Source organism: Brachyhypopomus gauderio, chromosome 15 (assembly GCF_052324685.1).
Source record: "Brachyhypopomus gauderio isolate BG-103 chromosome 15, BGAUD_0.2, whole genome shotgun sequence".
Lineage (NCBI taxonomy): Eukaryota > Metazoa > Chordata > Actinopteri > Gymnotiformes > Hypopomidae > Brachyhypopomus > Brachyhypopomus gauderio.
Window position 1 is genome coordinate 6,522,402 of NC_135225.1, and position 17,245 is coordinate 6,539,646.

At 39.8% G+C, this 17,245-nt stretch overlaps 2 protein-coding genes across 6 annotated transcripts; both read right to left on the reverse strand.

The window, feature by feature from the left end:
- Positions 1-137: 137 nt before the first annotated feature.
- Positions 138-13,876, reverse strand: cnnm2a (cyclin and CBS domain divalent metal cation transport mediator 2a). 5 transcript variants are annotated; one of them, XM_076975498.1, is made up of 9 exons: positions 13,807-13,876; positions 12,260-13,599; positions 7,242-7,385; positions 6,963-7,100; positions 6,665-6,834; positions 5,074-5,167; positions 4,579-4,641; positions 2,920-3,098; positions 138-2,752 (listed from the first exon to the last, which is right to left on the reverse strand). In XM_076975498.1, exons 2-9 carry the CDS (start codon positions 13,503-13,505, stop codon positions 2,540-2,542), a joined length of 2,247 nt encoding a protein of 748 aa, XP_076831613.1. In that variant the 5' UTR covers positions 13,506-13,599; positions 13,807-13,876; the 3' UTR covers positions 138-2,539. The 5 variants fall into 5 exon arrangements, with proteins under 5 accessions (XP_076831613.1, XP_076831611.1, XP_076831612.1 ...); XM_076975496.1 differs by having other exon boundaries at positions 12,260-13,863; XM_076975497.1 differs by lacking the exon at positions 4,579-4,641 and having other exon boundaries at positions 12,260-13,863.
- Positions 13,877-15,577: 1,701 nt separating this feature from the next.
- On the reverse strand, positions 15,578-17,047 carry borcs7 (BLOC-1 related complex subunit 7). The gene is made up of 5 exons (XM_076973912.1): positions 16,854-17,047; positions 16,429-16,491; positions 16,265-16,308; positions 16,145-16,165; positions 15,578-16,041 (listed from the first exon to the last, which is right to left on the reverse strand). The coding sequence occupies exons 1-5, from the start codon at positions 16,983-16,985 to the stop codon at positions 15,990-15,992; spliced, it is 312 nt and encodes a 103-aa protein (XP_076830027.1). The 5' UTR covers positions 16,986-17,047; the 3' UTR covers positions 15,578-15,989.
- Between the last annotated feature and the right edge of the window lie 198 nt (positions 17,048-17,245).

Sequence of the window (17,245 nt, forward strand, 5' to 3'; positions counted from 1 at the left end):
TGAATAAAAATTGCAAGCAGTTGTCAAAACAATTCTTTTATAATAGTGCATATATATATATGCAGATGATATAGTATTTTCTTGTTGATAGTTTGTAAGTATACAATACAATGCTCTATTCTCAATGCCTTTACAGTATTTTTTATAGACATTCAGGATTCTGAATAGCAGCAATATATGATGGACTTTGAACCATATCTTTGAGCACCACATTTCTGTAGAAGTGTCCTCTGTTCTAAGGCAGGCCATTATATTATAATCTGTCAAACACCTCCGAGAAAACATTTCTTCTGCAGTATGGAGACTTAAATATGTAGTTTGGAATACATTATGCTTTGTAACAGGAATGCTTATATAATATGTGAATGACCTATGGGTTTTAACATTTTATCAGTAAAAAACTATTTCAGCACATTCTCATCATATACTTTGTTCTACTCTATCTGTTGCTATTTGTCCATTTACTGTCCCCAAAAGCACTTGATAATGAGTTATATGGGTTATTTATGGTCCTGATTGTCCCTGCATAACAGATACACTATTGCACTTGCAGGTTGCTACATATATACTTCTGAGACCCCAGTTGTAACCCATGATATCTGTATAGAGTACTCTTCGAACATAAGCCCTTGAATATTTTAAGTATTACTTACAAAATGATGAAATACCAAACTAAATACCAAGGTAAACAGACCTTCAAAATACTTAGGTACACACAAATAATAAATACAGATGTAACAGGTTGTGAGGAAATGCTACAAGTACCTTTTCCCATATGAAGTCCAGCAATTCCTGCTGTGCTTGATATAATTAGACTTTAGCATGTTAAAATGTGACATGAAGAATGGACATCGCATGTTACACACACCCATGAGTCCATCCCCGCCAGTGATGATTAAGTGGTATATTTTTAACTCATTCTGACGCTTTGTGAAAATGTTTCTCTTGCATTCTAAATTAAACAAAAATATATAAATATTTCAAACACAAAATCAAAAGCATATTGTTAACAGAAACATGTTACGGTATGAGATCACCACTTCACCGTAAAATATGACACTGTACCTCAGTTTGCAGATGTTAAAAAAGACTTAAATGGCCGTCACATGTAAACATACTGAATGCCTTTGTACTGAAAATGTTTTACACAGTACTTTCGTATGCATGTAAGACACTTGCAGGCTATAAACAGGCAAACCTTGGTAGAGGTTTGCTTCATAAATATAACATTTGTTGCTATTGAGGAGATGAATGCGCTTGTCAGGTTTATGAGTTTGATATCATTATCCCCAAATTTATCAATACAAGTAGATTGATCATGTTTTAATACTACATCCTTCTGTCTTTGATCAAGAGACTCCCCGGTTCTAGTCTCGCAGAAGACCAAACAGCATCATCTCACAGGCTGACTGCTATCAAAGGTCTGGATGGTTAAGCCATTATCCTCTTATTTCTGTAGAAAATGCATAGGGGTTTGCCTATGATAAGGCATGCATGCATTCAAATGCCCTGCATACACAGAATTAAAGAAGGACTCAGAAAAGGGTGAATCTGAGCTCCTAGTGTATAAGTAAGTCATAAAGACATGCTCTCCCTCCATACCTGCTTGCTCAGAAACGCTGATCTATCTCCCTGATTTGTATGATACATGAATGATATTTCAGGTCAAAATAGCTTACAAAAGACATTTTTAAAATAAAAAAGGTTAAGCAATGAAACAGTTTCCCAAAAGGTGTTATCTTTCTTTGTCAATACTGAATAATTATTTAGATTAATTAATTGTTTGCTCTAAGTTTAAAAATTACCCCATCAAGTATCATATTATAAAACAGAATTCATCCTGCCACCCCCCCCCCCCCCCCCCCCTTGCTTACACATACTTTAGAGCACTTATAGTTTTGTTCTAACCAAAAGAACAAATCTGAGGTAAGAAATGTGATTAATGACAACTTGAAACGGTTCCACTTAAGATTGGAGTTGCGCGTACAACCAAAATGACAAATGAATGCCACCCTAGGAGTCTTGTACCATCTCGGTATGCTTATCCTTACACGCCATCCGTCACTGTCAAAGTCGACATTTACACTGCGTTAGTGCTCCTGCCGTTTCTTGGCAGCTCTGTGGCAATCTCTGGTATTGAGGAGTCCATGTTTCCCCCTGGTGAGAGAAGTTGATGTGGCAGGAAGAGTCATTCTGTTGAAATACGAGTCAGAGTGACGCCGAACAGTGCTGCGGCCATCTTGAAGCCCTGTTGTTTCTCTGTTGTTTGATACAAATGCAGTGTGACTAGAACATGAATGAATGAGCAGGGTAGATGAGGCCTGCGTTTCCTTGGCCATCCACTACCACATAATTACCACATCCCATCACGTGGTGGGTGGATTTCACTGGCGCCCTCTTATACACCGTACGGTCTACAATTGTAGAAAACCAGAGGTTTCGTTTGATCCCAAAATAAGTTGCCTCATCAAAGCTTCCCACTGGGGGGGGGGGGGGGGGACACCTCACTGAGTCTCAGCTCACCTCGCTGGTGCAGCTGTCAGACAGCTCCGTCGCTGTGGGGGCTGTGGTTGAGCTTGTACGCCCCCGTCGAGTTCTGCTGCTGCAAGAGCAGCGAGCCTGACTCCGCACCGGCTCCGTCCGGAGGCTCGGTCAGGGTCAGCTCGATCTTGGTGAACTCACCGTCAGAAGACTGCGGCGTCTTGTCCATGCGGGACGCCACGAGGGCGTTCTGATACTGCTGCCGGGTCACCTGTGGAACATTTCAGATAAGTGAGGACTGTTTTGATCTTTTAGTTCAGTTGTGCATTTTAGTTTTAAAAAATTGTGCATTTTGTTTTTATTTGTTTGGTTTGCTGTATTAATCTAATACAGAAGTTAAAGTAGAGAAGAGACACAAAATAAAATCAAGATTCCAACCTTAATGTAGAGCAAGTCAGAGGCGGCCCGAACGGAGTAGTCCGGCACATAGATCTGCAGGAAGGTGTTGAGCTGGTTGTTGCTGCTGCCCAGTGTGGGAGTCAGAGCATCTATGCGGTCATTCCGGTTCCCAGAGTCTGAGTGGTTGAGTCCAAAAGGTCTTGGAGGTGACTTATTCTCTGTATAGCAAACAAAGACTTCTAGCTGATGGTACTGCTGTTATGTAAACAAGCAGTAGAGACAGTCATCATCTTTTAGTCTCACTGGGAAATTGATGCATTCTCAGTAATGCAGCCTAATACTGGTTTACGTTTGTACATATGAATTGTAGACAGAGTGGATTTCCATCATTATCTTAATCGATATGAAATGTATGCTAAAAGAATATTTGATTACGGTGGCCTTTAGTGCTTAATGATATCTGGAAACAGAAATTGATCTTTAACCACAGGACGTTCTAGTTCAGGCAAATTAAGAGCATCTCAGAAATGACCAAGTTAGTGAAATCCAAATGAAATTAGGGCAATGATAGAAATATTTCTCATTGGAAGATTTTTTATGAAAATAAGACTATATATCAAAGATCAACGGATGTCCACAGGGAAACATTACAACATCATTCCACTGTTATATATATAATCCCACTGTTCCACGGTTAGATGTCCAAAACAAATATGACTTTAAATTGGCTACTAAAACTGAATGTCTACTAGCATGTAAAACCATTTAAACAAAGTAATGATTTATAAAAATTAGTGGCGCTAATTTATGTAGCTGATTTATGCATTGGATGGACAATAACCTATTGTGATATATCTGAGCAGAAATTTTATTCATGTAACTGAAAGTCCACTATATTGCCAAAAGTATTCGCTCACCTTCCTTGACTCACATATGAGCTTAAGTGTGCTTTACCCCACTGCATCTCACACTTTGCACTTGGTGATGTATGGCTTGGATGCAGCTGCTCGACCCTGGAGACCCATTCCATGAAGCTCTGTGTGCACTGTTCTTGAGCTAATCTGAAGGCCACATGAAGTTTGGATGTCTGGAGTGATTGACTCTGCAGAAAGTTCGCACTATTCATTTCAGCATCCGCTGACCCCACACCGTCAGTTTACATGGCCTACCACTTCGTGGCTGAGATGCTGTTGATTGATTGATTGATTGATTGATTGATTGATTTGATTCCCAAACACTTGGGACATACGGCTGACAGTTGACTGTGGAATATTAAGGAACAAAGAAAATTCACGATTGGATTTGCTGCACAGGTGACATCCTATAACTTAGCTCCCGAGAGCGACCTTTTCACAAATGTTTGTAAAAACAGTCTGCATGCCTAGGTGCTTAATTTTATAGACATGTGGCCATGGAAGTGCTTGGAAAACCTGATTCTGATCATTTGGATGGGTGAATTCTTTTGGCAATATACTGTAGTGTATTTTTGTGAACCACAGTGACTAAGGAAATACATATTCTGACCATATATTGTTTACATACATCATGATTAAGATACAAAAACATGGAGAGTGAGTGATGGTGAACATGGAGGAGTAAGTGATGGTAAACAGAGAGTGAGTGTGTACATGGAGGAGTGAGTTGTGGTGAAGAGGGAGAGTGAGTGATGGTGAAAAAGAGGAGTGCAAGGGTGAGTACCTGGAGATCCCGCAAGTGATTCAGCTCTGCTGACAACGAATGTTCGAGACAGAGAGAGTGGAACTAGAGTGAGAGAAAGTAAGACAGAAAGGACAAAAGAGAAGGATAGGAGAGGATTTGAAGGCATTAACAAAGTAAACAAAGCAGTGGTAAGTTCAGCAGTTCAACATATTTGGAGCAGTTTAGGGCATTTAGGGATGGCAGAGTAGCCCCAAGCCAGCTAGCAGATCTCTGTGTACTAGGCCCAGTTCTAGCAGATCTCTGTGTACTAGGCCCAGTTCTAGCTTTGCCAAAGCCAGTTTCTGCCAGATTACTGAGTAAAAAGCTCACAAGTGCAAATGAACCTGCGATTAGCTGACTTGCCTGCCAGTGGAGCTGAACAGAAGGACTCGGCACTGCTTCAGCTCAGGAGCAATGCTGGGGTCCAGCAGTGTGTGTGTGTGTGTGTGTGTGTGTGTGTGTGTGTGTGTGTGTGTGTCCGTCCATTTCTCAGACCTGGTGATGATGTTAAGGCCATTATTCCATAATAGGAGAAGGGCCCTGCTTTGAACTTCATTCCCTCCTTGCCAGCCTCCACCTCCACCTTCCCCTGAGGACGAACAAGCGGACGAAATCAGAGCAATAAGACAGGAGTCCATTTTGGCCCCATCATGTGGGTCACCATTGGCTCACCATGTGACTGCAATTTTGAGCCCTAAACCTACTTTTCTTGCCACATATAAAAAAACGAACATTTCAAGGGAAAAGAATGCCGTATTGGCCGAGATTGATGGTTTATAAATGACATCTGAGAGTAGAGCTTCCAGTCTCTCATGCAATCAGTCTGGTCAGTTCCACAGATAATCTCTCTGTAGGGCAACATATTAACTGCACAGGAAACAGATGAAGAATTGTTTATTTGCCCAACTGGGTAGGAAATGTATGAGATAGCTGATCTATAAATTATCCGTAAAGTTCATTTTGAAAAAGTTTTACTTTTTAACATTTTTAACACTTAAAGGGTGCGATAGCTGTTATGAGTTAATACATATGTTTATAAGACATTATTAATACACATATTGCTTGCAGTTCAATATGATAAAATACCAGATTATTGACATGAATGTGTTAAAGACAAGACTAAGCAATTTAGGTATTTATGAAAGAAGGTATCGTATTGGTTCTGATTGTAAAGTTTTCCTCTGAGAACATTCAGAATATAGCCTAAAGAAGAATAGAATCAAACAGCCCAAACGCTTAGATTTATTAAATGAAAAAATAAACTACTGGGGGACATATAGGAGCAGACAATCGTGTAAAAAGTAGATCCTATTTGAATTCTATGGTTTTCCTTTATGGTGTCGTGACCATGAAAAATGATCTAAATTAGGTAAATACAACCTCAGATGAACAACACAACACATTCCACCACGTTGTTATTTATTTATCAGAAATGAAGCCAAAATGGAGAAGCCATGTGTGAAAAAATAATTTTACCCATGAAGCAATGTCTTGTAGGACCACATTTATCTGCAACAATTTGAAGTACCGGTAATCATTTTCATTAAAAATTAATTTGATATAATCTGTCTATTGTCTATGTCTAATCTATTGTTCTGTTCTGACCCAATTTCAGCCAAGCTTTAGCTGTCGATAGATGGACTCACATTAGACACTAGAATTTTTCGGTATACATAGGAGTTCATGGTCGACTCAGTGACTGAAAGGTGCCCATGTTCAGTGTCTGCAACATAAGTCTAAATAATCACCCAGTCTCCATTGTGGTGGACATTGTGTGGGGACATTTGAAGTAATTTTTGAAGGACATTTGGTGAGAGATTGGTACAAGCTATATTCACAGTGCCACGTTTGACAAAAACCACACAATCTCCACACAAACATCTCCACATTGGTCTTGTTTGTCCCAAGGACATTGTTCCAGAAGTCTTGTGGTCCAGACGTCCTAAGGTAAAACTAACTTGTTTCAAACCAAAACAAGCAATATGATTTCACAATTAATGAAACAATTTCAGTACTTATCCCAAAACTAAGTGTTCAGAATGTATAATCCTTTGAGGCTTTGAAACTTAAAGCACGTGTTGCCAACCTGTAAGATAAGGATGAAGTAATCCACAGGCTTGTTGCGGTGAAAGAGGTAGTGCTCTGACGTCTTCTTGTTCTTGTCATCATACTTGAGCTCCTGGATGACGTTTGGATGCTTGAGCAAACGCAAGAGGATCTTCTCTGACATATGAGCCGGACCAAATGGCTCAACCTCTAAAGTGACAAAGAAGAGAATGGAAGAGGAGAGATGAAGATTGTGAATTAATCTGATTACTTTTCTAATCTAGCAAACACACACACACACACACACACACACACACACACACACACACACACAATACCAGTTGCTAGGAAACGCAGTGTAGCCAGAAGGAGCTGGGGTGATATTTTGACTCCAAGCTCACTGTCTGTTGGCTTAAAAGCGGAGAAATCCTGCTTCCTCTCCCGATGAGCGATCTTCTTTTTTGTCTTGTTGTCAGCTTTTATGAAGAACAACAGAAAGTTTATATGAGCAATTCTACATACATTGTCAATGCTATGAGCAATGCATTATACAGTATCTCAGTGTCATATGCTCTGATGTACAGTCATTATTAGCTAAATGAAAACTATGAACTTACTGTACAGATCAGTCTCATCCAGAATCTCGGATTTAATGATCTCCTCAATGACATCTTCTAGTGTGACAATGCCCAAAACCTCGTAGAAAGGATCTCCTTCTCCTTCATTGTTCACCCTCTGGACAACAGCCAGGTGAGATTTACCTGCAAAGAAAATAATTACACATGATTGTTGCATACATGTGGAAGACATTTTGAATTTTAAGCTCAGCGACATCACATCAGGCCATGTTGGTCCAACACAAGTTTGACCCATGTAAGCCCTGAACTTCCCGACATGTCCTAACATCCACAGAATTTCGGTTTTGTGGATTTAGAGCTGAAATGTAAAACTGAAAATATCATCTGCCCCTGGATTCTAATAAACAATGAAACTAATGATGTTAAGCAAGAAATTGTTCAAACAAAGCACTCTTGGAATCACATAAGAATACATTGCATTTTCTTAACAAATCTCCCATGGTTCCACATCTGGTTTCCCAGGACCCCTTCAATAAGCTGCTTAAAAAATTCCTGCCCAGCACTGTCACCCAAAATGTTAAAAGAAAATTCTTTTCCCGTTTCTCAGCTAGTGATCATTTAAAAGGAATTTTCCAGGGTTGGAGCTAATATTAGATGTAAAATGAAGTTTCCACTCCAGTTGGGTGATGCTGTCACTGGCATGACAATAGAGCAAACAGTGGTAACAAGAAGCTTCTTAAATGGCAGTACCAATAAAGGCAAAGTTTCAGACGTTTCTGATCACTTGTACTGAGAAATTCTACTACCAAACAAGGCTGTTGTGTAAAAAGTGTTGGTTCTACTCTGTGTCAGAACGCACAGAAGGAATGAACAAGTGAAATTCTTCTGAGGAAACAACTAGAGATCTTTAAAGATGTACTCAAAACCTCAGAGACTACATAGCTTTACATTTGTCAAATGAAAATGAGTCAAAAGAAAAAAAAAAACATTTAAGACTCAGAAAAGTAGAAACACTGTTCTGAGGTAGAATCATTTAACTTTGGTACAATAAATAAGACAGCATGTTGTGTGATTCTAGAAAGACTATTAGCTAATTAATATGATGTATAACAAAAAAGGAGATAAGGAAGATAAATATAAGATACAAATACTGGAAAAAATACAAAGAAAAAAACCATCTATATAAATGTTATGTGCTGTCGATTTACAGAGTCTTGCTTGTCTCAAAAGAAATGACAACAAAGACTTTTAGTCTGACATTGAACCGTTTCACACAGTGTCTCCTCAGCATTATTTACCACAAAATGTTCTCTAAAGGCTAACAAACGAAAACGGCTCTGACAGAATGGTGCTCTGTTTTAAGTCCCTGGCCTGTAGACTACACACTTGTATATATTTTGACCATTCCCACCTTATTTATGGAATGGGATTTTTCTCAGATTTTTTCCATAATGGAACTTTGCTAAAAATAGCCGCTGGAACTGTGGGTGGTGAGTCTGTCAAGCCTCACTGGAAGATTCTTTTTAATGTTGCATGCTTAAAGGCAATGGGAAATGCGTCCGGCGTCTTTAAAAAAGAATATATATACACACATACTACAAAAGGCTCTCAAGGGAGCAGAAATGATTTACATCAGAAGGTCTTTTTGTGATGTTTGATGCTGGAATTGAGAATCTGTGAGGATGTGATGATAAATTTACCTGTTTTCTGCACTTTTTCTGCTCCGTCAATAACGTATACTAACATAATAACAATAATAATACTTTGCAGCAATATTAATATCCAGATTAATTTAATCAGTATGTGAACCATATGGTGAATAAAATGAGTTTTAACACTATATGTCTGTTATAGTGTATTAAATGAAGAGTTCATGGGGAAAGCAAAGTTGGAATCTTGTAAATATCTAAACATCTTGTAAACTCGTTTTTCCTTTAAAGGAAAAGAATACACGGAATTGGTCAATTCTGTCTGTAATGTTACCGATCAGTGCAGTTACTAGCATGTGTGAATCCTGTGAAATGAGCTTCTAAATGTCAAGCGAATATTAAGGCCAAATAAAAACTGCCATGATCTGTGTGGCTAGAGGTGGCTGCTCTTTAAATATCAAATGGAAATGTCTAAGTGGCCTGCAGTTTTCCTACAACCCACATAATGTCACCATCCACATATCACAATGAAGGCACATTCATCTCCATTACACCCTCCATGACACCTTCCATGTCTGACAGAGCATTACAGAGTGTGATAAAACATACTTTATTAACATGCAACTAAAAATGCTATTCCATTTGAAAACTGACATGTTGAGCTAATTTACAACTGCATTCATGTTAAATCTGTCAAATATGTTTGAGTTTGTGAACATAAATAGTTGTTAACCCTGTGGATTCCTGACCCTGCTTACAGGATTACACATTCCAACATGGCCACATTCTGTATGCAAATACCTTCCATTCCTGCAAATGTCTTTTTATTACAGCCAGAGTAGCAAAATACGCACCGTCAAAGCTGCATACATAAATATATACAAATAAAAAAGGCAATACTTAGAGTGGTGCTAAATTATTTGAGCGCTGCAGATTCTGTGAAGAAGCTTAATGAAAGTAGAGCAAACTGAAGCAGTTGAATCCTCCAAGGTTGCCCCCTGTACCAAGACATGGAGAAATCCTTCAGGCCCCCATAGCATCACCCATTTGTTTCCAGTAAATGCAACCTGAAAGGTATGCTGAGTCACGACAAACCCAGACAGGGAAATGCTTATAGGGCAGTCTTCGAAAAACAGGCTTTGTTGATGGCCTCAAGCTTGACACTATAGAACACGCACAACTGTTCCCCAAAACGAACAATTTCCTGTTGAGGCACCATTTGTGGAATGTTAGCTTGTGTAAATGCCACGCTACCGTGAGACTGTAGCACTGGACAAAAATGTGAACTGGACTAACTGATGAAACAAAGCACAAGCCAGATAAACACAATAGTGCCAAACATACCCAAAACCCACATCTCTAATAAAAGAGATCAACAATCGTTTGTTCATTCTCAGCAACAGTGGTTCCACTGATAACTCAGTCTTCATCATTCTGAAAAGAACGTCGTTATTTCACTGACCAAAAAGCTGTGTAGCACTGTGACTTATAATCTTCATCTGCTACGTTTTAAAAAGAAGCTTCTTTTACTTAAAGCTATGTCCATAGACTTGTGCTGGCCTTCACTGTACGGTAATTAAAACAGTAAATGTACTCATTTAGAATTTAAGGCTAATTCAAATTGAAATTGGATTTGAAATCACCAGACAAATATGAATGTTGAAACATAAGACTGTAAGTTTTACAATGACACATTTCAAACAGTTTCAGGGCACAAAATGTATTTAGTCATCTGACCCAGTGGTATTATACTACTACCCGTGAAAGTTCAGAGGAGTTCACTCACAAGTTATGCTCAAGAGACCCTAATGTTGTAGAATAGACATTCATTCTGCTGTGGAGTCCTCTGTAGGTGTGTGGCAACAAGAGAACCAAAGAAGTGTTAAAACACAAAAAGGCCATTATGAATATACATCTTTAAAACTGCTCAGAATAGAGCAAAGGAGTATTGAGCCCAGTAAGAGCAAAGAGCTCACATAGATGAAAGAAAGCTGCTATATCTGAGGAGGACGAAGAGATGCTCTCAATATGCAAATCAAAATCCTCTGATACATCAGGACCAGTTTTAAAAATGCAGGCAACGGTTTAACTAATACCAGATTTACGGACAATGGAAACTACAAAAAAAAAAAAAAAAAAAAAAAAAAAACCACCACACAGAAAAAACACTAGCGCTGATTCACCTCCACTGTGTAGCACAGGAGGGCCATTAATGTATATTCAGCAAATATCACTTATTCTATTAAATTCTATGACTGCTAATCGGACTACTGTCAGGAGCAGCAGGATAAACATGTCCAAACCCAGTCAAAGAACTAAGTCTAAACTCGGAACAGTGCTTTCGTGACACAGTAACCTACTGTTAAGACCAACCCACTTGTGCATACTCTGTGACTGTTAATTAACAGCCTCTATGTAAGCTATCCAAATGCATCTGGTGTGATAAAACAGTTTTTAGACAAAATAAAAATGAGATTTCATTTAAAGCTGATCCGCACACAAATCCCTATAGTTACCGATACTAAGACATGAATATCTCGGACATTGAATGAGACACATGGCTGCACTGTGTCCAAACAGTACCTATGCCTCTCCTCTATGCTACCTCCCACTACCCATCAGATTGGGAAAGCAGAGCAGAGACCCACCTACACCACAGACAGCAGAGCAGAGACCCACCTACACCACAGACAACAGAGCAGAGACCCACCTACACCACAGACAACAGAGCAGAGACCCACCTACACCACAGACAGCAGAGCAGAGACCCACCTACACCACAGACAGCAGAGCAGAGACCCACCTACACCACAGACAACAGAGCAGAGACCCACCTACACCACAGACAACAGAGCAGAGACCCACCTACACCACAGACAGCAGAGCAGAGACCCACCTACACCACAGACAGCAGAGCAGAGACCCACCTACACCACAGACAACAGAGCAGAGACCCACCTACACCACAGACAACAGAGCAGAGACCCACCTACACCACAGACAGCAGAGCAGAGACCCACCTACACCACAGACAGCAGAGCAGAGACCCACCTACACCACAGACAGCAAAGCAAAAACCCACCTACACCAGACAGCAGAGCAGAGAACCACCTACACCACAGACAGCAAAGTAAAAACCCACCTACACCACAGACAGTAGAGCAGAGACCCATCTACATCACAGACAGTAGAGCACTGAGCATGTGCCTTTTATTTTTGGGATAAAAACTGTGTCACTGTAAGCACGTCAAACAATACTGCAGGAACATTTTGGCATAATCTAAAGACACTTCTCATGCACAGTTCTGAAAATATTCTCAGACATCATATTTTCACAAACCAACTGAATCAAAGGCTTCCTATGTGCATAAACTGGTCGATGACGACTAAGGCTGAAACAGCCATTACCTTTCTTGAACTCCTCTAGCATCGCATCCAACTTAGTGTCGTTGAAGACAAAATGCAGAGGGTGGCTGTAGAACTTTGTGATGGTTTTCAATGGCGTACAGTCATCTGGATCCACAAAGGCCAGGTCTTTAACGAAGAGCAGGTCCACAATGTTGCACCTCTCTCCTTCGAATACCGGTATGCGTGTGTAGCCGCTCTCCATGATCTCGGACATGGTGCTGAAGTCGAGGACGGCATCAGCGGTGATCATGAAGCAGTCACGTAACGGGGTCATGACGTCCTCCACGGTTTTAGTTCTTAGTTCCAGGGCACCCTGGATGATGTTGAGCTCCTCTTTGACCAAGTCATTATATGGGTCTGTTACTCTGAGCATCTCGAGGAGCTTCTCACGATTGTACACGGTCCCTATCTCCTGCCCCAACACATGGTCTAGAAGTTTACTGACAGGATAGGACGCAGGGAAAGTGAGGATCATGAAAAACTTCGTTAAGAATATAGTGTTTGCGCCAACAGCGAGCCCATGCCTTGAGCAAATCGCCTGTGGCACAATTTCTCCAAATATCACAATTCCAATGGTGGACACCACAACTGCAATCAAACCAGATCCTGCTATATCATCCAGCAAAATTGTCAGTGTAGTATTTACAAGAACATTCCCCAAAAGCAGAGAGCAGAGAAGATAATTTCCTTGACTGCGGACCGGCTCGATCTTCTTTGCATAATTTCTTTCCTTCTCAGTTCCACAGTTTTGAACTATCCTGAGTTCCATGGGATCAAGTGCCATCAGCCCTAAATTCAAGCCACTAAACATGCCCGACAAACACAACAGCATAGCAATAAATATCACCTGCAGCCAAAATGGCAGCAAGAACTTCTTCTCCTCCACCACGAGCACTTTAGTGTCGTGCCCGTCGTGATAGATCCAGGTGCTGTCGGACCAGGCGTCAGGTGCGCCAACAGGTGTCGGTGCAGCCACGCACATGTGATACACTCTGCTCCTCTCCATCTTCCTCAGGGGCTTCACGTCTATTTGGATCACCCCAGACGTCTTTCTGCTCACTTCCACACTGGGAAGGACCGTGATGTCGGATGACCGTATGCCACAGGGATGCAGGTCTCCGGACACACCGGCTCGCCCGTGTTCCGTGAAGGCGATCTTGGACCACGTCTCGTTGTTAATGTTCTGCCCGTAGACGCGCAACTTGACGCGGGACCGCTCGCTGACCCGCAGACAGCCTTTATCCATGAAGGACACCTCGTCGGTATCTTCGAGCCTGAGACCGATGATGACGGTCTGCTCGGACACTTCTGTGCCGTGTAAACGGCGGACCAGGCACCCGCTAGCGATCAAACACAGAACAGTCAGTGACCGAACCGGGTTCGGCGCCGCCATGTTAGAAGTGGGCAACGCAACCCGCCGCTTTGCCATGTTGACAGTGGGCAGATTTTACTGAATGAAACTCGGACGCAACAATCAGAGAGACCCGGAGTCCGCCGTCATCTTTACGACCTGTCTCACGTTAGGTGATAAAGCTGCCATTACTCACCCCTGTCTCACTGCCTCTGCGGCGCGGCGACACGCCAGCGCGCCCTACGTGAACGCTGCTGTTATTTCCACGCCAGACGTCCGCTGACAGACGTTTGTTTTAACCAATCAAAAATAACATCCACCGATGAGGGCGGGAACAACTTGAAATCGCAGCAAATTACGTTATTCGGAAGGTCTAAAATAAGGCGGTCCTAACATCGCAAATTGGGTTGAGAACTTTTCAAATGACAAATCGGTGGGCAAAATGGGAGCCCCCCCAAAATATGGGAGCTGTTTTAACAGGCCAATAGTATCATATAATACTTACGAAAGAGTGACAAATTAATTTTGTCATTTATGTAATTATATAGACTAAATCAACCTGATATATTTTAACCATTCACGTTCTAGTCAATTCCCTGTGTATAACACAGTGCTATGGACTAAAACATTGCATAATTCTGTAAGCATATCTTCCCCCATTACTAACAAATGATTCAACTTAAGCCTTTCATGATCTATGTCAGGTGTGTTTGAGCAGATACCATATGGCGATCCCAGCACTGGAACTGACGAACTCTTAAGCTATGTAGTTCAATATTTAGTTACATTTCGATTACTTATGCCGTTTTAGATTTCTTTTTTTGCATGTTTTAGGCTTTTTATACAATACACAATATTGGATCAGCGGCTTCTCTATTATTATTATTATTATTATTATTATTATTATTATTATAGTTTTAATTAATAGGTATTTTAAAATGTTAAATGTCTTCTTTCAATCATCTTTTAAAGGTGTGTTCTCACTGTTTAAGGGTTAAACGACTGCTGGGAATCTTTGTGACTTTAGATATTTTCTTTATAACAACTTGATCTGTAGGTGGAGCCAAATCCATTACACTACCACGAAGAAATATTCACGGTAGTAATAAGTTAGTTGCAGCATAAACTTTCGAAGAGAAACAACATTTTCAGTATTATTGGTGTAGGTTTTTTTTTTTTTTTAACATTTTTTGTAGACAAGAATGCAAATGTGTCAATTCGGTGTATACATGTCATGAGCTGGCATATTTCACACAAAAATGCATGTCCAATATAAATGTTGCAAGATGCCCAATATAACTATGAGAAACAGTTTTGAAGTTTAACAATTTTGAAATTCCTTTTCAATTCTATCACTGAGAAAGTTTTGCTCTGGCAAACAAATAATTAAGAGTTTCTTGGGGTTTCGTGAGTTTTTCTATCAGAGTTTTCTAAATCGTTCTTCCAGCAATTCTGTAACTAAAGCAGAAAGGCTCACCACTTTACTTTTATGTTTACACTGTGTTCCACAATACAGGATGAGATGAACTGAACATTCCTTGTTTTTATTCTTATATTCACCAGCTCCAAAAATTAGAATATAATCATTTTCCTCTTTAGCACTAACCTACAGCAAGGCTACGGCTTTAAGATCCATGTGCCATTTGGACAATCAAGGTCCTTTTAAACATAACAAAATATAAGGTACATGTATGGACATAATGAATTACCCTATGCAGTTAGTTTCTCATATTCCTAAACTAGTGTTTGTCTAAAAGCACACGGAGCTTTTAGAGATAAGTGAAAACCTTGTCATGTAACCCAAAGGTTCCTGGGAGTAATCATCAAGGCTACTTTCTAGGTTAGACATCTGCTTGGCCTTGATGAAGTGCTGCTGATATTACACGTGGGTGAGGTTATTACACGTCCTATTGCACTCCAGTAAAGAATTAACAATAAATCCAAATATTAAAAGAATGTTACAATGATTATACAAAAAGAGATTTATTTATTAAAAATGAAAATAATTTAACTTGTAAAATATGTAAAACAGTCATTTATACAGACATCTTTTTAAGTACATTTTATTCAACACTGGCACTCACCAGTTTTCATAAAAGCAATTTGCTCTGATTCAACTGGCTACTGAGTACAATTGCAATAATTAATCAACAATGTGGAAAACAAGTTAGATGAGACTTAATGACTCGAGAGGTTATGAGGAGAGTCCTCAAGACACACCTGTTACATCTTTAGAGTGAAAAACACATTGATAAACAAAACTCATTAGATGCTTGTCATGAAGAGTGCTGAATGGACTGAACAATGAATGAGAATAAAAACAAAAAAATAAGCTGCAGTTCCAAGACAAATATGTCAAAGACCCAGCTTGACAGTGAATTACTTGAGTAAATGTCTTAGTTGGTCCTGAAGGTTTTTCGAGTGCTCCACACTGTAAAGATAATAAGGACAGATATGTTCATTAGTTGTTTTGAGTATAGGCCTAAATGACAAAGGCAGCCACCAAAATAATTGTAAATAGTCATTTGACTTACTTCTTTTGGATGGCTTCTTGTCTAAATGGAAAATAGTTTTTGTTCAATCTGAATCCAACACTAGGAGTTATACTGTTGACAAGTAAATCTGAGTAAATACTGTATGCACAAGTTACTCACTGATATTGCAAATGAGTAGTTATTATAGACATTTTCCTTAGACTCTGTAACACAAAAACATTGACATTTCACGTTAATGCATCCAGGGGAATAACAAGATCTCGTATCCTTTACAAGCTTCATTTATTGCAGATGTCACCAATAACAGTAGGACAGGTTCTTACATCTTCAGAGTGCAGAATTGCATCCTCTTGAATAACCATATTCCTTGCTGCCTGGCCAAGAAGCTGAAAAATTCCCCCAGATTATGTGAGACTGCCAAACAGCAGATTGAAACAGACTTGCTTCCAGTTTACAAGATAATACTACCTAGCTGGCTAGCAAACAACTTAGCTCACCTATTACAATTAGCTAACTACGATGCTACCATAACAGTTTGAGTAACTAGCTGGGCCTTGGACGTTTACAGCTGGACTGCTCTAGCTATTTAAGACTTGTCAATAATTTGAACACGGTTGCCAATATAATGCAAAGTTATCTTAGCTAGTTACAACAAGAGTTAGCTAGCTAGGTAGCAACATTGACATGCTAGCATTAGCAATTAGGAATTTAGCATTGTATCTGTGTTTTAACGTAATGCAACTTTTACCTCTTGGCTACGAGATCCTTTTAATACTTGACGAGTAAGGGCGATTACATCTCCACTACAAGAACCAACTTTGTCAGACAATAAACCTTTAACAGACTGACCAAAACGGGGTTGGGACTCTGAGGAAGCCATAGCCGAAGTGTTTCCAGCGTTATGTTATGACGGCACCTCAGCGACAAAAGTCCTTTTGCCATGGGGGATAAAAGAAGATTTACACTCAAATTCTCTCTGGGTGTAGTACACAATCTCTGAAATTGTATTTACCTTAAACACTGGACTGCTTAAACCTAAATATTTCAGAGCAAAGTGAAGTTTCCAAAACGCAGAATGAGTTTTTGTATTTATTAAATGAAGTAAAAAAAAATCCAAGTAGTAAAAATAGTAATTTTTTA

Coding starts and splice junctions, on each gene's coding strand:
- cnnm2a (XM_076975496.1), bottom strand. CDS start 13,688: ATGGCAAAGCGGCGGGTTGCGTTGCCCACTTCTAACATGGCGGCGCCG. Junction 7,386..12,259: donor GCTAGAGGAGTTCAAGAAAG/GTAATGGCTGTT, acceptor TTTTCTTTGCAG/GTAAATCTCACCTGGCTGTT. Junction 4,642..5,073: donor GGCCTTAACATCATCACCAG/GTCTGAGAAATG, acceptor CTCTCACTCTAG/TTCCACTCTCTCTGTCTCGA.
- borcs7 (XM_076973912.1), bottom strand. CDS start 16,985: ATGGCTTCCTCAGAGTCCCAACCCCGTTTTGGTCAGTCTGTTAAAGGT. Junction 16,492..16,853: donor AAGGATCTCGTAGCCAAGAG/GTAAAAGTTGCA, acceptor GGAATTTTTCAG/CTTCTTGGCCAGGCAGCAAG. Junction 16,166..16,264: donor ACTACTCATTTGCAATATCA/GTGAGTAACTTG, acceptor TTTTCCATTTAG/ACAAGAAGCCATCCAAAAGA.